The sequence below is a fragment of the Podarcis cretensis genome (genome assembly GCF_951804945.1).
Source record: "Podarcis cretensis genome assembly, chromosome: 4".
Classification (NCBI taxonomy): domain Eukaryota; kingdom Metazoa; phylum Chordata; class Lepidosauria; order Squamata; family Lacertidae; genus Podarcis; species Podarcis cretensis.
In genome coordinates, this window is record NC_137173.1 from 68,789,471 (window position 1) to 68,809,430 (window position 19,960).

The 19,960-nt window shown below is 43.4% G+C and overlaps 1 protein-coding gene across 2 annotated transcripts; it reads right to left on the minus strand.

Moving 5' to 3' along the window:
• Positions 1-4,640: 4,640 nt before the first annotated feature.
• Positions 4,641-7,125, minus strand: TMSB4X (thymosin beta 4 X-linked). Of its 2 annotated transcripts, none has more exons than XM_079974599.1 (3): positions 6,965-7,125; positions 5,518-5,631; positions 4,641-5,116 (listed from the first exon to the last, which is right to left on the minus strand). In XM_079974599.1, exons 2-3 carry the CDS (start codon positions 5,615-5,617, stop codon positions 5,082-5,084), a joined length of 135 nt encoding a protein of 44 aa, XP_079830725.1. In that variant the 5' UTR covers positions 5,618-5,631; positions 6,965-7,125; the 3' UTR covers positions 4,641-5,081. The 2 variants fall into 2 exon arrangements, with proteins under 2 accessions (XP_079830725.1, XP_079830726.1); XM_079974600.1 differs by having other exon boundaries at positions 6,954-7,050.
• Positions 7,126-19,960: the final 12,835 nt, after the last annotated feature.

Here is a 19,960-nt window from a genome sequence, read left to right on the forward strand (position 1 = left end):
TGTCTCTAAGCATCAAAGTATCCATTTGTAAGGATCTTAGCTGGAGAGATCTGTGTGCAAAAGGATTCTCATCCTTGGCCATGAATGGCTAAAACAAATTTGTTTTTGGTTTAGTTTAGCACTGCTAGGATGATATGCATTCATTATAATGGATTGCTTGACCTAGCACATCTCTCCCCATTCTTTAGCTCCCTAGAAATGATTTGTCTGTTTGAGGCAGCGTACTAGCAATCAACCAACGTAGACAAAAACTCACCTTTGCTTTTCATATCTGCACAGTTGCTAAGGAAGTAAGGGTTTCTAAGGAAGTTGCATTATGCCACACATTCCTCTTTGCAGAATAATAATAATTTTGAAGTCAAAATGCATTAAGTAAGGGGAAGTGCATTTGAATCATTCTGGCAAGAGAATTAATGACTGAAACGGCAGGAGTTTGTTTCATACAATACGTATGCAGGATGCATGCAGAAATCAGCAGCACTGCATAAGTGTAAAAACCACAGCTAACATTTCTTTTTTCTTTGGCGATCACGAGTACTCCCAGTAGCTAACATTTCATATCAAGCCAAAAAGGAGAGCTATTTTTCTGGTAGATATGAAGATGTATCTTGGGCATAATGCAAACCTTATCTACCTGTGCTGAGATTGGGCTATTGGGGAGCATGGGAGGGAGATACCTTGCCATATGCTCCATTAGAAATGTTCTCTATTTATATGCAACTAAGGAAATGGTGCCTTTCATTCTGAGTACCTTGTTGAAGATAGATGATATATTCAAATGTAGGAACACACACACATACACAAAAAACCCAAAGCCATTGGAAAGCCATGTCCAAACAGCTGGTCCATCTCCAAATGGGAATGATATATCTGCGTAAAAGTTTCAGAAATATGAATAGTCCAGGCCAATAAACAGACCAATCAAAGCAATGTCCCTCATTCACAAAGTTGCTCTTGCTTGTTGCTGCACCGTCCAAATGTGGCGCTGAGAACACTGCTTTTAAATCCATTTGAGTGGTCAGAATGCAGCTTTCCTAGACGTTGCTTAAAGAGGTTACATTGATGCATAGCTAAGAGAAATGAACGTGAGGCCTGTACATACAGCTCAAAGTCCATATTATGGCACTGTAGATAGCCATTTATGAATATATCAGGTGGTATCCAACTAAGTTTTACTGAGAGTAGACCCACTGACAATGGCTAAGATTCACTAATTTCATGAGTAAAACTACTCTACTCATGAGTAAAACTTAGTTGACTAACACCCGCTATCTTTTCTTCTTGTAACAAACATGCAACCACAAGGTCTTCATTCTATAAAGCACTCTTTCCCATTTCCATTCCCCAAAAAGATCCTCACTTGTATACCTCAGTGTATGCTGAGGGCCACTGTGCGTGTGAATTGTGTGTTGGGTATGAAGGTAAGAGCAGGGCAGGCTGCTTCAAGCTTCTCCTCTGGGTAACCTTGGTCAGTCAGTGCCACTCAAACTAGACTATATTCCAAGATGGCGAGAACGTGTATGCATGTGTTTAAAAAGTGGTGCACTTCACACACTAAGTCATATCATTGCTTGTGAGTCAAGTTCATAATGTCATGAATGAAAGCTGGCATTTATACTGCCTCACACCCTAAACACAGCACTGCCTTTGGACCAAAACTGGATTTTAAAATACCCTCCCCTGCCCTGTCACATAGGGAACCAAGTAAAGAGCCCAATATCCTACTTGCAAACTCCCAGTGCACAATGTGAAAATATACTATTGCTTAATCTGCTGCTTGGGTTAGGAGGGCACGACCTCACTTAGTGCCAAACTGCCACAGCCTCATACACAGCTTCAATGCTTTTCAGTTGAGCATATGCTGCATTGCCTCCACACTTTGGGTTTTAGTCATCACGCTCTGCATCCTGTTGCTTTCTGATTAAGATCGCTAGCAGGGTGGTGTCTCTCAATTGGTATTTTAAGAGTCTCAGCAGAACAATTTCCTGTGGCTTGTCCACAGTTCAAGAGGAAGCAAGCAGGGCTCTCTAGCAGCCTATTTGTTGATCGCTTTCATTTTGTCATCAAATTCTTTCTAATGCTCTTTATTAGTTGTCTCTCTTACAACTCTAGTTCAACACTGTGGCTCCTGAGAGATGTAAACAGGCCAATCCTGTATTTACTCAGAAACAATGTTCCAGTGATTTCACTTAAGACTTACTTCTCAGTAAGACAGCAACATATCATATGCCTTGAGGCAAAGGCAAATGGTCTTGGCCCATTCAAATTTTGGATTTTGTTTTTGTCTTTGAACAGCTCTCCCCAACTCCATCTCATGTCATAAATTGCCACTTGAAACCCCCCTCCAAATAAAAAAGCATTTACTATGCACAAAGGGGCTTGCTCCGTGAGGAAAAACAACTGTAAAGCTCCCTTGTGAATCTCACAGTTCTTGGGTGGATCTTGGCCAATATGCTTAATGTTATGTCTCCAGGGATTTGCCAAGAGAATTCATTTTGATATCATTTCAGAGCAATGTTAGGCAGAATTAGGCATACTTAAGCCCATTGATTTGAATGGTTCTAGGTGCACCTAGCTCTGTTGCAAGTATGGGCTGTTAAGCAACTGGTACATCCAGGAGCAAGTGAGAGTGTCTGTAATTACAAGTCCCACATCTTAACTGTCCACCTCCCCATGTTATCCTCCTGCTTCACTCAGCAGTAGAAGCTTAACAAGATTACTTTCAAACTGAATCAAACCCCGAAAGAGGAAGAGACAAATTAAGGAATAAACATAAGCCACCAGATTTTAGGTGGGGCGGATTAAATGTTTTACCTTTTTGAGAATGGAGGGAACCCACTGATATTGTTGAAAGATTAATGAACCATCAGTTGCTTAAAATACATCCAACTTGGAAAGGCAAGATCATATTTCCATGATCTTAAAACTGTATGTTACTAGTAGTGAGCATCTTAACTTTTGTTGAAGAGGATTTCAGGTAACTAATCTGGTACACGTTACAGATAGGTAGCCGTGTTGGTCTGCCATAGTCAAAACAAAAAAAATTCCTTCCAGTAGCACCTTAAAGACCAACTAAGTTAGTTCTTGGTATGAGCTTTCGTGTGCATGCATTGGTATCTGAAGAAGTGTGCATGCACACGAAAGCTCATACCAAGAACTAACTTAGTTGGTCTTTAAGGTGCTACTGGAAGGAATTTTTTTTGTTTTAATCTGGTACACATTGCACAAAATGGAGCTCTCAGCAATTCCAATATGCAGTCAATAGAGCCTGGTTTCACTTGAATACAATAGCCATTGTCAAGTTTTCATGAATAGCGGTATTTTAATTGACTATGAAACTGTGTGCACACACACATGCATGTTCCAGAGAAAAAACGGGTCTATTGCTTCTTCCTAGTATGGCTGAAAGCCGTATCTACAACTGCCCTAAGATGCATGGAAGAGTGGAATTTAAATGAGGTTATGAACAGAACAAAGAAAAGCACAGCCACTAAGGAGGTTGGAGCTCCCCACTCAACATACTAAGCACTGCTCAGTGCAGGAGTGGCAAACCTGTGGTCCTCTAGATGTTGCTGGACATCAAATTCAGTAAGCATGGGCAGTGATGGGGACAGTGGGAGTCTGGAAAGCTTGTTCCCATTCCTAGAATGGGAGTATGCCATTTAAAGACCAAAATATTGGTGCTATGGAAATGGTTTTCAAATTGTGTTCTAGGAACCTTGGATATCAATGGCAACCTTATCTAAAAAGGGGGCTTGCTCATTTTCCTCCTCTGCAACGCACACATTGTTAAGGGGTATTCTATGGCAGGCATCTTCAACCTTGTCAAGACTCAGGACATGGGTCTGAAACATGCATTTGGGGACCCCTTTCTTAAATATTTTGCCAGATATTTGCATGGTGGCGATGCTGCTGCTGTGACCTACCTTGGATCACCAGTTGGAAGACCAGTGTTTTAGAGCACCCTCAACAATTTGTACAGGACAGCAAGATGCAGCTGAGCAACACCCACCTGGCGTGAACCACGCATCTGCAACACCCAGGACTTCCTCTCAGGAGACCCCCAAATGTAGCAAGTTTGAAAGTTGCCACCTTAAGGAATTAACACTATGTCTGGAGCAGCCTGCCCCCCAAAGCGGCAGCAATGACATGGCAAGGTGAAAAGAAGTCTTCTTCAAATCATTCCCCAGCTGGAGGCTGCTGTGATGCACTAAAGACAACCTCCATGCACAGGCATCCAAAACTGCCAGGTTTTGCTGAACATGGTTTTTTTTGAAATGTTGAAAGGGGAAACTGTTGCAATAAATATATTGCCAAAACACTGTCCATATAATTTGGTAGTCCAATGCCTTTTATAACAAAACTTTAAAATATATGTATTTTAAAAGCACAATATACAGGTTGTATAGTTCCTGCATAGACCTCTTAGAAAGAAATGTGATATTTTAAGTTATTCTTGCAGATTGCCCAATGAATGTTGAATCCTAATATGCAGACTGCTCTTGGCAGACAAAAGCTGGAGGGGGAGAAAAATGTTTATGCAGGAGTCTATAAAGTCATATAATCTCATGTCGGTATAGGCACTTATACTTCCTCCTTTGATAACAATTCTCAAAAAAATATATACCAGATCAGTATAATCCAGATTTTAAAACATTTTATTTTTGCATATTAAAAAAATTGTGCATTCCAATAATTAAAATCATTTGAACAAAAAAAAAAATGGCACTCAGTTAACTGCATTTTACAGCTTGCGGGACCTTGGTACAGCTTTGCGTATATTCGTGTGTTACTAGATTACTGTAGTCCCTTTCCCAGGATCTTCTCTCGAGACACATGCAAGCTCTTTCGTGCCACCAGGACCAAGCTGGACAGGCAGATGGAAAGGGCAGCGCCTTCGTTCACAGCATCAGTAGTTCTCTCTATTCTTTAAATTTTTTTGGATGTGAAAGGGGCAGTACAGTCATTCAAACTTTATCCAACCTCTTTGCATCTTACAAAGTTAAAACAGCTAAAAGAAGTAAAATAAGAAGGCAATGCTTGTGGAATGTACAGTGCATAATTTGGAAGGGCCGGTTTCATTACGATTCACCCGCTTGCTTCTCCTGTTCAATTGCTGCAAAATGGGGAAAGAAGGAGAAAAGAAAAAAGGATTATGCATTTGAAATGCAGTTAAATAGGAATCGCAATATTTTTTTTTTAAAAAAAACCTATTCATTTAAAATTCATCAAAGTTAGACACTGTTGAATAATTCTATTTTTAAAAAAATTATCTTTCAATATATTGCATTTCATGCATACTGTGCTTAAAAGTCCCCTTATTTTCATAAAATATCTTTATTTTGTGTACTGTATTTAATGCTTTCATTTGTACATAAATTGCACAGCATCCTGTAAGGCACTGAAACCCCATACAGCAAGAGAGGCGGAGGATAGCTGAAGGAGCCTGGCTCAGCCCTGCCTTCTCTTTGTCTCCAGCAGCACACGCCCTCTTCTCATTTCCCAAGATCCACTTACTTTCTTTTGAAGGCAGTGGGTTTTTCTCTTGCGTTTCCGTCTTCTTCAACTTAGACTTGTCGAATTTCTCGATTTCAGCCATATCTGGTTTGTCAGACATATCTGCCGATTGATCTGCACGCACACACAAGCACACACACACACACACACACACACACACAAGAGGGAAAAGAGATGGTTAGAGATTGCACCACCCTTCTTTCCTCTCCCCCCCAACCCCACCCCTTTTCAAAACCGCCTGAATTCACTACAACCATCTCAACTCCTCCTTCCTGATTAAGTGCAACACTACTAAACCCCCCTTACTTTAAAAGGCAGGTCTCAATATACTTATATCCATATGAGCTCATTTTACGTAAAAAAAATTAAAATTGCACCACTGGGGCTCAGCCTCAGATGAAACAGCACACAGGGTGTGGGGGGGAGATAATCGAAAGGCTTTAAAATAAAATTTAAAAGAAACAGAATTTGTTCCAGGTGAAAATCAATTAATTCGTTTAAAAGAAAAAAAAAACAATACTCATTGTTTTAGTGGTGGTGATGCATCTGCTCCAGTTAAGATCTCTCCACTAGCCTTATTGCATGTGGAAAGCACAGCAGAGAAAACCGCACTTAGAATAAAGCAAGCAAAGGATGAGGATGGTGAAAAAAGCGCCTGCGTGTATGCACACAATGCCACCAAGCGAAGCGAGCGAGACTATGCTAATCACTTTCTTCCATCTTAGTGTCTGGTCTGCCCAGCACATTTGGAGGGAGCCCTGCATTCTTCCCTCGGCACAAAGAGCTCGAGCTGCAGCTGCAGCCCCAACCACCGCCCTTCCTCTCCCTCTCTCTCGCCCCCTCGCTTTCTCCTTCCCGGGGCCGCCAGATCCACAGCGCCGGCTGCTCGCCGGGAAAACAAAGAGCTGCTCTCTTTTGTCGCTCAGCATGCGGGGGGCGGCAGCAGCCGGTCGTCCGAGGATGCCTCCCGCTCCCCGCCCGCATCTTCCCCTCTCCACCTTTCCGATCACGCCCCAAGTCCCTCTGCCTCCGAGGCTGAGGCTTCGAAGAGCGCATACGCGCAAAAACGCGCCTCTCCAAGGAAAGCGCAGCAAGCAGGCAAGGAAACCGAACCAAGGTGCCTTGATCTGTCCAGCATGCCATTCTCTTCCCCTCCGGCAAACATCAGGGTCCAGGGGTCGGAGGGGGGGGGGCAGAACCTTCTCGCTCAAAATGATAGCAAACTAATAATAGTAACGATAAAGCTCGTTTCTCCACGCATTTAAGCCGCCGCCTGGTGCATTCAGAAAGAAGCCCTGGGTGTGTTTGCGTTCAACAAAGCGGAGAGCAAAATCTCAACTGCCTCGAAAATCCAAGCCTACGGCAACATGCGGACGGGAAAAGGGGTGCTGAGATACCCCTCAAATAACCCCCAACACCGGAAAAGAAAGACAGACCAGAGCCTCACCAGTGATGCGCTCTCTTCAGGTACAATTCCGCTCTTTGCAGCAGCTGCTCTGGACCGTCGTATAAAAGGGCGCTCCCCCTGCGTGACCAGTTATACCCCGATTCTATGCAAATCGCAGTGATGTCATCTTGAATAACTTAACTCTTTCGCCGCCCTTAAAGTTCCCGGCTTCCTCTTTTCTTCGCCCTCGGAGAGAGCCGTGCTACATAGGAAAAAGAAAAGCCAGCGATTAAACCCACACGCACCGGGGGGGGGGGTAGGGCGGGGGAGAAAAGATGAAGAAAGTCGCATGTAAATTATGATTCGTATACATTCTTGTTCCCCGCAAAGGGGGGGGGCGATTTTGCATGCGGGCGTTTCCAGTAAGAGCAATTTTCTTTTTTAAAAATAATAATAAAATAATGAAAGGCTGCATTTCCTTGGAGAATTTCCTTGCACCCGCTGACTTGAGAGATGATCACGCCATACAGGCAGCGGGCCAGCGAGACCCACGGGAGGCCTACCTATGCAGACCTCGACTAGAAATATGCTTCGGTTTTTGCCCAGGCATCCACCAGGCATCCTATGAGCCGCATGGAAGGAAGGTTGCGAGCTACCCTTTTGTGCTTCCTCTTTCATCCAAAAGGGCAAACAATGGCTGCTGCTCACTTGGAGTGAAACACAGGCACCGTTTAAATTAACGACTAAGGGTAAAAGTACCCCCCGGCTGGTCAGATATTACCTGGCCGGGTGGGGAGGCAGATACACCCTAGCTTACTTAGGGGGTGGGGATGACAAGTCATGTTGCCAGACGTGGGTGGGGTTTGGGGGGGATCGGTTTGTAATTTTGGATACTCTTTTTATTTTAAGTATCTATAAAAACAAGGAAGCATCACAGATTCTCTTGCAGCTGGCTGAGGAATAATCATTCCAGTACCCCTGAGCCAGGCATGAAAAAAAAAATACGAAGGACCATCCCGTTTCTGAAAAGCATTTCCCTGAAATGATCAGGAAGTTGTGTTGTGTAAGGAAGCGATGGAACAATATGCTTGAGCGCAGAAAGAAGCCTTGTAAAAAACGACCAGTGATGGCTTCGCCTTGTGCTTCTGTTTCCCTGATTGGGGGGTGTCTCTGCCGGCTGCTTCCAGTCATGCTTATGTTGCTCATTTACCCCCAAAGACTGCATACATCTTGCTCTTTTGTGGATTTCCGTTGTCGTTGTTGTCGCTGAGCAACCTCTCCCGATTGATCACATTAGGAAGATTTCCTCATCTTCAACCCACCCACCCATCCAGCCCCCATCTCCTCCAGATCTTGACTGGCGGCCTCCTCCTGCTGCCTTTGCAGTTTGCTGCTGCAACCCCTTGCAACCTCATGCGCCATGCTTTTTCCCCCCCGAGGTTCAGCAGACAATAGCTCTAGTGTAGTGAGGCTGAGGTCTGCCCATCCCCTTCCCTCCCCCCCCCACCCCCAAGTCCTGCTCCCTCTAACTGGTTATTGCAGATCATGCCAGCTCCTTGCGCGCTGCCGGCTGTCTGTTGCATGGAGGCTGGAGAGAATAAGCTGTAAAAAAGGGAGTGGAGGAAGGATTTCGCAACAGGCAGGCCTTAGCTGAGCCAGATCGAGGTATATTCTTGTTGCGTGCACAAGAATTCAACTGAAGCTGTAGGGAAACATCCAGCCTCTTGTTATGAGAGTCACTAAGGGCTGGGTGTATAATGCTGCTGAGAAGGGCTTCTCCTGAAAGATAAGCAGGAATTAAAAGGAGGACATTATGGCACACACAAAAATATTGATGATGATTTTACTTAATGAGACATATGCAAAACTAAAAAAGCTATGACACTGAGATTCAAGAAACATTCTGAAAAGGGGTTTTAAATTAATTTTCTCCTGAGTTACTGTGCCACCTTCCTCCGAAATTACCTGAATTTGCTCATTGAGGCATAAGCAAACAAAGGTGCGATTGCTCATTGATTAGCAGGAAGATTATTGCTTTAAGAGAGTGGAAAGTTGGGGGGTGGTTGTTTAAACGGTTTCTGGTGGCAACCCAAACTCTGAAGGGCGTGTTCCACACGAAGCATCAGTTTGAATGTTATGCCAGAACCACAGGACCTTTCTTCATCTCAAGGGCCAGTGGCTAACTTTCCACGGGCCACCTGGAACCTTCTGGGTGGGGCAGGAGGTTCAGCAGGAGCAATGCATATAGAGTTTGCCTTTGTACCTTAGGCTACGGTAGTTTCCCCAAACTCTCACACCCTCTATCTTCCATCTAGACACAAAAGAGGCACCAGCTGAGTTCAAGGGCATATTCCAGCCAGGCAAAAGCACTTGGGGTGCAAAGCAGAATCTGTGGAGGGTGAGGCCTGAGGAGGTTCCAAAAGCCAGTGAGAAGAGAGGTGCAGAGGACTGTGTTTCCCCCTTTTCCTTGGTCCTGAGGTTCTCCATTCTTGCATTACTCATTTGATATGGAAAATTTTAATTGAATGATGTGTATGTGTGTGTGTGTTTGTATGCTTCCCCTTGCGAAAAGGAAATCTCTGCAATCAGAAATCTATCCTGTCGCACAGAGAGCTGGGCTAGGAAACCTGTCTCCCAGACATCTAGTTTTCTATGCACAAATAGGTTATCTTGCTTTTTTAAAAAAAAATTGAGGGAGATTTATTCAAGGAATTCCCCACCTGCCGTCTTAAACTGGTGGAGTCCAAAATCAGTTTTACTGCATGATCTGCTGTTTCTGTAAGCAGGACTGAAAATGTAACAGGAAGACGAGAAGGTTTAGAATATTTTTAACCCAGGGAGGCTGCATTCAAATCTCACTTCTGAGGTGCTCACTTTCAATTTTGTCTCCAGTTGATGAGCAGCCTCAGCCATCCTGGGGAAACTTGAATGAAATGGGGGCGGGGGGAAGGGGGCATTGAGACAACCAATGAGTGATAGACAGATGCAGCTTGTAGCAATTACTGCTGCTGTCAACATCACGGAAAGCTGATGCCCGCAAATGTTTCTCCACAAAAAAGGTGACTACACACACATGGTCAAGAAGGCTGCTTACATATAGAAAAAATATTCCTGTGTCAACGAGTATTGGACTGCTGAGATGGCGCATACACACACACACAAAAACTTCAAAGATTTTTGGCCCAGTTTTCCACCTGAAAAATGCTGCTGGATTATATGCATTTTTAATTTTAAGGACAAAATTTAAAATAACGCAGAACATTTTGCATACATATCATACCTTTAAAGCACATTGCTCCCCCCCAACAAGCCCACAAAGGATCCTGGAAACATTTTACCCCTCAGACCTCACTCAGCCTACCTTGAGTAAGATCGTTGGGAGTCATGGGTGGGGCCAAATAAGGGCCCTCTAACTTTCCGTCCTGTAATTTGATCATCTTGTGGGAAAGAATATCTTTATTTATTTTTATTTTTGCCTGACTCTGCTCAACTGAGCAAGGGCGATCATTCCACATACTCAAAAATCTTTAGACCAGTTATCTAAACATCACAGAATTGGCTTGAGGATCACTATTGGGTTTGTTAGCTTACTGCGTTTACAAACATTGCTACAATTCTGTTTGACAGTTTTGCACAGCCTACGGTTGTTTCTACTCTGTCAGGCTCATCACAGCTATCTGCCAATCACCCAATCCCACCACCCTTCTGAGTAATACCCCTCCCCACCTTCTCACTATATAGAAGGGTCTGGTGACTTCTGTTTCAGTGTATCTGAAGAAGTGTGCATGCACACGAAAGCTCATCCCAAGAACTAACTTAGTTGGTCTTTAAGGTGCTACTGGAAGGAATTTTTTTTTGTTTTGACTATGGCAGACCAACACGGCTACCTATCTCTCTGTAGTAATATCTCTTGCAGGCATTCTGTATACAGTATTGGAAGGAGAAAAATAAAAGGGCCAAGTCCCTTAACATCAAGGATGGGGAACTTGTGACCGCCAGGGGGCACTGGACTACAATTTCCATCATCCCAGCTGTTAACCATGCTGGCTGGAGCTGATGGGAGTTGAAGTCCAATGATGTTCCCCATCCCTGCCCTAAACACATGACTGAATAACAAAAGCAGTAAGAGATTAGCACCAATCGTATTGTTTTTTTACATTGGTTGTGCGTGTGTTTTACTTTCTAGAGGAGTAAATCAAGGAAGTTACAACTCTGCCTGATGCATTGTTGTGAGACTGCAAGTAGTACCACTCAGAAGTTCTAGATGAGAAGATGCTTCCTTAACAGCCTGTCTTATTTGTTTCTATCTTGTGCAGCTATTTGATTACAGCCAGTGGCATCACACTCTTCTATTCATTCCTGTACTTCTAATCACTGAAAATAACTGCATCATCATCACTGTCATCACTGCTCACAATGAGTAATGCACCACCCATACCACAAACTCACTATTGCATTAATTATGGTCACCGCGGTTGTGCATAATGTTGCACGCCACCCCAATCTCTGAGCAGTGTGAGATTCTAAGGCTTCCAGGTACTCACTCAGGGTTCATGTTTCCTTCAGAATGAGGCACAGTGGAGACCGTGGTCTCTTTACAATATATGGTTTATTGACACATATATGCAACCTGAGCCTACGATGGAGGGGTTCACAGCACAAACACTCCAAGAAGCCTTTGCTTCTCCCGTAGCTGCAGCCTTGGATCCAAACAGAAATCAAGCATGTTTCTCCTTCGCAGGCTTCTGCCCGCAGCCTCTACCTGCAAGTTGAGGGAAGGGGGCTCACCCATTTGTTTTCTGGCACAGATCTACTTCCTTTGTTGCCTTAATGGCCCATTACCTTACCAGGAAGCTAGCCTGGGTATTCTTTGAATCTGAATCCTTTTAGCACTTGCTGGATCCAGGAATTAGAAGCGGTACCTCGGGTTAAGTACTTAATTCGTTCCGGAGGTCCGTTCTTAACCAGAAACTGTTCTGAACCTGAAGCACCACTTTAGCTAATGGGGCCTCCTGCTGCTGCCACACCACCACTGCACAATTTCTGTTCTCATCCTGAAGCAAAGTTCTTAACCCGAGGTACTATTTCTGGGTTAGCGGAGTCTGTAACCTGAAGCGTATGTAACCTGAAGCATTTGTAACCCGAGGTACCACTGTATTTGAAAGTTTGCTACTTGGTTGTCCCTAACAAAAAGATTGTCCAACTGTGGGTTTTGGGGGCATTTTTCCTGCCCTGCATGGATTGGCACAACTACCTTTGTTTTTATCAATAATTGCGGAATTGTTTCCAACAAAAATTCTGTTTCACAAACATTCTGTATGCTGATGATACAATACTAACTATTGTCTCTTTCTGAACTGGCCATCTGAAAGAAGCTTGTAATTTTAATTGCCATTGTAAAAGGGAAGCTGTCTCTTAATTAAAACAAAATAAAGTTGTTACATTTGGCCATAAACCAAGTTACATCTCTCCCCCCCCCCCCCCCATAACTCAGGATCACTTTCTCATCAAGTGCCGGAGGAATAAGATACAGGGTTTAAAATGGTCATGACTTGCATTAATTTATATGCTTTGTAAATCAAGAGGTGTGCATTTCTGCTGTGGAGGTTTTCATATATAAAACTGCTCGTGTACTACCTTTAAGTTGCTGAGGTGTGTGGTCTGGCGATAATAAATCCTTATCATCAATTTATCATGGTCAACAAAATAAAATCAAAATAGAACCAGGCAATGCACCATAATCTTAAACATAGAGCAAAATACAAAGCGAGATAAGTGCCACCAGCTCAGAGGTAGGGGTGTGTGTATGTGTGTGTGTGTACACATACACAGGGAGAGATAATCCCCTCCACAAAAAAAGATTACTCGTATTTCAGATGGTTAATTGCCTCCCTGTTCTTGCTCCTACATTAAAGTTTTCTTTACCGGTATTACATTGCACCTGTTGGATTTTATCTCCCAGTAAGTATTTAACATAAAATTGAACTGACCTTCCTGGTAGCTGGCCCATTAAATTAAGGGCAATCATTTGCTGATGAACAATGACTACAACAGAGTATGTTCCACAGATTCCACCTCCTAGTTATTCCAAGGACAACTCTCAAGGAGAAAGGAGCTCTAGCATATCTAAGCCCAAGTAACTGAGAATGAAACAACGCCCCTGAATCCTGGAAACTATAGTTTGTTAAGGGTGCTGGGAACTGTACCTCTGTCAGGGGTAAAATAAAGTTTCCAGGTGTACAAAGCTTAAATCTGATGAGATGTAAAATCCTTACGATATTCGACTACATGAAAACTCCTAAAATGTGCAGTTAACTAAACATGACCATCTTTAGAAATGCTTATGGGACAAAGTGAGCAGGTTGTACCTGCATGAAATTAAAAGCCTCAAAAATGCAATATCCCATGGCCCTTGCTTTTTTTCTAAATCTAAAGCAGAGTCAAGCACAATGGAAGAAGGTAAAGGCGTGGGAGTCCAATGCAACAAGATGTCTGGGCAACAGATTTGTCCAAACACTGCAATAGCTGTCATCAGGAAGATAAAATAACTACCCTTCCGCCGTTCAAAATACATAAATTTTAAGCCAAAGCTTCAGGGCTGCCAGCCCTCTTGCCTCAAGGGAAGATAAATGATATTGAGGTGCAACAATGCCAGTTTTATCTTTTGTTGCTCCGTTCCCCTTCCTCTATACTTCCACTTGGAACTCGGTCTGAGGATTTAGCTATGATTTCCTGTAATCTGGTTACCAGATTTTTTGATTTATTACTGGTCAGATATTTTATAACTTGCACAGCTTGTAAATTAGAAATGTTGTCTGAAGGTTACTTGTAGATATTTTCTTTCACTCAAAATGGCATTTTCAAATCTTAATTTTGAAGCAATGCAAACTAATTTTTTTTTTTGGGGGGGTGTAGTTTAGAACCATGTTTTTAGGCATCTGAGTCAGGTAAGGATTTATCCAAGTATCTTTTGGACTGTTCTCCACATTTGTGGGCATTACTCTCTTTTCACACGTTATTCACCTGAAGCAAGTATAGGAGGTGGGTGCAGAGCCGTCTTTGCTATTGGGCTTACTGGCGCGTTGCGCCAGGGCGCTGGCCTCTTGGGGCGCCCCAGCGAGTGGCTGCCCCTTTCCCTTCACGCCCACCAGCTGTGCCCCTTCAACCATATGGCTGGCGGGCATGCAGCTTCCTTCCCAAGCCTCTGTGGGAGAAGAGCAATCCCTGCAGAGGCTTGAGGAAAGATTGACAACTCTGGGAAATGGGAGGGGTGGGGCGCCAGAGGGATCTTTGAACCACAGCACCGGATATGCTTAAGACAGCCCTGGGTTGGTGGGCTGTGGGTCTGCATATTTAGCCCCACCTACCAAGTCACTTGGCTCTTCCTATTCCTACTGCTGATATTGCCACCATGTTCATCATAACTGCAGCAGCAGGCAGCCTGCGGACTCCCCATGTGATGTAGAACTGTCCTGGGGTGATCAGGGATCAGAATCATGCAGGGAGCGTCCAGATATAGGGAAGGCTCCCCTGTAAGAGCTGTGATGGGTGTGGCAGTGATGGCAGGGGGGAAGCTGCTTTGGGGGGAGGGCGGAGCTCATCATGCAGCCCTTGTCACCAAGCTTATTCTTTTCACTGTGAAGAAGGCTTAAAGGGTGCTTTTTTTGTCTCATAAACACCCCTTTACACATTTTGTCTTCCCAGTTTCTAAAATAAGGTCATGAAGAGTCACTGCAGAAGAATGCTTTGGTGTATACTCATGCATGTGTATTTTTAAAAACACACACACAGCTTTGGTCTTTTTGTGTTTTAATCCTTGTCTCTGTGTGGTACTTTCTTCTCTTTTTTCTTACTGTGCAATATTCAGTCTGAAGAAGACACCAGGGGAACTCAAAAGCTTGTTCATTGCTTGGTGACTTTTAGATGGTTCCAATATAGTTAGTACGACAAGATGGGTGTGTGAAGAGAATCCCATTTTCTTATCTCCTATAATTCCAGTGCAAAGTTTTCTGATTCCATACAGCTGCCAACCAACTCTTGGATGAAACAGTTGGATCTATTTCAGTTGGACTATATGCCTGGTTTGGGAAGGGAAACTGCTTCGGTCAGCCTGTGAGATGCCAAAAGAAGAACACGAAGCAGATGACCCTGTTGATTCTCTTGGAACTCTCAGTGGTTTTCAGTACCAGCAATAGCAGCATCCTTATGGATAGACTTACTGAATTAAGGTTTGAAGGTTCTGCATTGCGGTGGTTCTCCTCCTACTTGAATGGTCAATTCCAGAAGGTGGTGCTGGTGGAAATTACAATTGCTCTGGCCTTTGGTGTTCCACAGGACTCTGTTTTATCCTCCATATTATTAGACATCTGTAGAGATTTGGACCGAGGTATCATCAATATGTGGATGACACACAGCTCTACTTCTCCTATTCAGCTAATCTGGGTGAGGCAATGGGTAATTAGGGCCAATAAACTGAGGCTCTGTCAAGTTGGTTTGAGGTTCTATTAGTAGGCTGCTCACTTGCTAAATTGAATGGCATTAAACTTGTTTTACAAGGAACTAAATTCCAATTAAAGCAGGGATAGTGAACCTTTAGGCCCACGAGGCTGTCTCATTTTTCTCAGAATTGGGGCAAGTACTCTGGGGGCCCAGCAAATATTTAAAATCACAAAACATTCTGAAAAGTAAAGTGTGGAAATATAAGTTGTTAGACATTTAAAATATCCCCTTCTAAGTTGCTTCCCAAGTTCCCCACTTCCCTTAGCATAGCAGGAGACCACACGTTTGGTAAGTTAAAGCTGGTTTACAGTGGTACCTCAGGTTACATACGCTTCAGGTTACATACGCTTCAGGTTACAGACTCCACTAACCCAGAAATAGTACCTCGGGTTAAGAACTTTGCTTTAGGATGAGAACAGAAATTGTGCTCCAGCGGCAGCAGGAGGCTCCATTAGCTAAAGTGGTGCTTCAGGTTAAGAACAGTTTCAGGTTAAGTACGGACTTCTGGAACGAATTAAGTACTTAACCTGAGGTACCACTGTACTTACAAACTCTTCAAACATCAGATTAATGTGCTTTTCCACATAACAGCAAGAAAAGACAAGCAGCAAAACTTAGATTAGTTCCAAAAAGCTAAATGTTTCTAAATTATTTGTACAGAAACACAAAGATGGCTTGCTTAAGCATCCAGCATCCATGCACCCAGCTTAGATCTCCTTGCTGGAAGGGTTCACATGGTGGAATAATGGTGAAAAGTGGGAGAATGAAGAATTTGGTATTCCTTCCTCCCAAGGTGAGGGGATGTGGCAGAGCATCTTACTCTATGGTCTTAACCCTTCATGCATTAATTAGTGTTAAGCATGTTGGTTATATGAGGCTGGATATATCCCACAAATATGATGTCAGTTGTTGGACAGGTAAAAACCTGGTTAACCTGAAAGGGGGTTTCTAGGTACCACCAATCAGTTAACCAACTCTTGAGAATTGTAGCTCTGTGAGGGGAATAGGGGTTCTCCTAACAACTACAGTACCCAGATTCTTTGGGGGAAGCCATGAGTTTTTGTTGTTGTTGTTTAGTTGTTTAGTTGTGTCCGACTCTTCGTGACCCCATGGACCAGAGCACGCCAGGCACTCCTGTCTTTCACTGCCTCCCGCAGTTTGGTCAAACTCATGCTGGTAGCTTCGAGAACACTATCCAACCATCTCGTCCTCTGTTGTCCCCTTCTCCTTGTGCCCTCCATCTTTCCCAACAGCAAAGTCTTTTCCAGGGAGTCTTCTCTTCTCATAAGGTGGCCAAAGTATTGGGGCCTCAGCTTCAGGATCTGTCCTTCCAGTGAGCACTCAGGGCTTAGTTTTTAAAGGGGTATAATCTTTAAATGTATGGTACAGATGGTACCTCAAAGGAATAAGATACCTCTCAGGGCCTAGACCTAGCAATTCCATACATAATAGTACACATTTGACCTGAATCCAGTATTTTATTCCTACTGAAGCCATAATATATGTTTAAATAAATATTAGTGGCAATTACTTAATGAGAAAATATCTGTGCATGGACCCTCCCTTGTAATATTTAGTTCAACTGTGGTGAAATTACATAATTTGATGGCAGTTGGGAAGTTGCTTGTTGTGCAACACTCACTCATTACAAAATATGCCAGGATATAAAAGGGTCCAGAAGTTCATTTTAAGGCTTAGCTTCAGGGATTGATACATTTTGTAAACCGAATACTGGCTGTAGATGCAGATGACCTGCTAATCATTCATTACTTGTGCTGTGTTACTACATTCTTAGTTTGCATTTACCGTATTTTTTGCTCTATAAGACTCACTTTTTCCCTCCTAAAAAGTAAGGGGAAATGTGTGTGCGTCTTATGGAGCGTATGCAGGCTGCGCAGCTATCCCAGAAGCCAGAACAGCAAGCGATCCCTCTTGCTGTTCTGGCTTCTGAGATTCAGACTTTTTTTTCTTGTTTTCCTCCTCCAAAACTAGGTGCATCTTGTGGTCTGGTGCGTCTTATAGAGCGAAAAATACGGTAAATCAATTTGGATTCAAGCAATTTAATTCAATAGTCATGGCATGGTGTGTCCATAAAGCTTCTTCCTAGCATGGGTTGCTAAGAAGAGAGTAATTTGAAAACACATTTCTTTTTGAAAACGCAACAAGCATTGTTGTGTGACTCTTCACCAGCCTGGCTCATCTCTGCCTCTTGACCTTCCTCATCCCACCCGCCTGTTTCAGCTTCTGCCTCTGATTCTGGACTTTCCTCTGCCGCAGACCCTCACCAAGCACTATATTATTTTCTGTTCAGCAGCCTAACAGCCCACGGATAGAAACTGTTTTTTAGCCTGTTGGTATGACTGATTATACTTCTATATCTCCTGCCCGAGGGTAGAAGATGAAAGAGGTGCTGGCCGGGGTGTGAATCGTCCCTGAAATTTTTTCTCACTCTCCTAAGGCAACAATCCCTTGTGATGTCATCTAGCGGGCTCAGGGGACAGCCCATGATATCATGTGTTGTGTTCACCACCTCTGTAAAGACTTTCTGTCCGTGGCTGTCAAGCCAATGTGATACAATATGAGAGGACACTTTCTATTGTGGACCGGTAGAAGGAGGTCATCAATTGTTGTTTAACATTGTTCTTTCGCAGGACCCTGAGAAATGGAGTCTCTGTTGGGCTTTCCTAACCACCTGTTATATTGTTTTTCCAAGTGAGGTCTTCACTAAGGTAAACTCCCAGGAATTTAAAGGAGTTTAAATTTAAAGGAAGAGACTGGGCTCTGCCCCACCAGCCTCACTTTGCCCTCGGTCAGCCCCTACCTGCCTGCACTCTTAGCTGCATCCTGTCCAGGAGTGGCCCTGGGAAACATCTTCCTCCTCCTTAGTCTTAGTGTTGCCCTTGCAGAACTCTACAGCAAGGAAGTTTAGGACAAAACTACAGTTAATGGGCTCTGCCTGTCCTTGCTTCTGGCTCCACCTGCTGTTTGAGCACCCTGCCTTCTGCCTGCTGCCAGTCCCAAAGGGCAGCAGCAACCTTTGCCACTCCTGCCTTCTGCTGTGTACAAATTACTCTGTTACTCCACCTCTGGCACCCTCCCACTTTTTGGGTTTGAAGCTGAGGACACATGGCGTTAGCTACAATCCATCTATATCCTGTAGTTTCTTGAGAGATATTGTTGAGTGATGCACTTTCCCTCAAGACAGCTTCAATCCAATTTTAAAACATTGTGAAAATAAAATTAAAAAATTCCTTCCAGTAGCACCTTAAAGACCAACTAAGTTAGTTCTTGGTATGAGCTTTTGTGTGCATGCACACTTCTTCAGATATCTGAAAGCTCATACCTAGAACTAACTTAGTTGGTCTTTAAGGTGCTACTGGAAGGAATTTTTTTATTTTATTTTGACTATGGCAGACCAACACGGCTACCTATCTGTAACTAAAACATTGTGGTTAAGCTGAAGGTGTGTACATTCCAGGCATCTGATGCACATGTGCAGACGACAGCGTATGTGCAGATGAGGGCTTCATTGAATAGGAGCTGGGGATTGCAGGTGCATGGAGATTCTGGCCCCCAAGACCACACCAATTTTCTGTACAGCAATGTGCAGTGCAACTTGAAACATTGTGAGGGGAAATGACCTCGCTGTGTTTTAAGCCACTGATGTGTGCAAACTTTTAGTAGCATAGAAAGAGTCCCATAAGTGGAAACTCAAGAGGAGTGACACACTTCACCAAAAAGGGAGCTTGCCTATTTCTGTGCCACTGCTCTGCTGGAACTTTGAGGCTTCTGTGCTAGATGTGTAAGATTTTTAAATTTTTTTGCAGACAAGTGAATGTGGAAATAATACAGCTTAGGGCCAGTCCAATGCAATTCGTTAACTGAGATGTAAATGTAAATGGTGTCCTATACCTCCTACCCAAGGTTTTCTTTTCGGCAGCAAAGGCAGAAAATCCCAGCAGCGCCTTCCTTTCTCTACCCTGGGCAGTAAAAACAGAGTAATAACAAATTAAATAACAAACAAATTGCTGCTGTTTCATGACACCCAAAATCAGCTGGGTGACAACACATTTTGTTGTATTTATATTTTAAGCATTCTTTTTTTTGGGGGGTGAGGTAAAATACCCTGGGGCTATGATGATTGAAGTGATCATAATACAGTGGTACCTCGGGTTACGTACTTAATTCATTCCGGAGGTACTTAAACTGAAACTGTTCTTAACCTGAAGCACCACTTTAGCTAATGAGGCCTCCCGCTGCTACTGCGCCGCCGGAGCACAATTTCTGTCTCATCCTGAAGCAAAGTTCTTAACCTGAGGTACTATTTCTGGGTTAGCGGAGTCTGTAACCTGAAGCGTATGTAACCCGAGGTACCACTGTAGTTTGTTCTACAACAATAAAGTTTAAGAAGGCTTCTCAGCTCTCCTTTCTTCTTCTTCTTTAAAAAATTTTTTTTTACAACATAGTCCACAACAACTCATACAAACAAACAAACCCACCACCATTGACAATTTAATTATCAAAATTAAAAACTCCTATCCCCTTACACAAAGAAAA

Coding starts and splice junctions, on each gene's coding strand:
- TMSB4X (XM_079974599.1), bottom strand. CDS start 5,617: ATGTCTGACAAACCAGATATGGCTGAAATCGAGAAATTCGACAAGTCT. Junction 5,117..5,517: donor CCCACTGCCTTCAAAAGAAA/GTAAGTGGATCT, acceptor CCCATTTTGCAG/CAATTGAACAGGAGAAGCAA.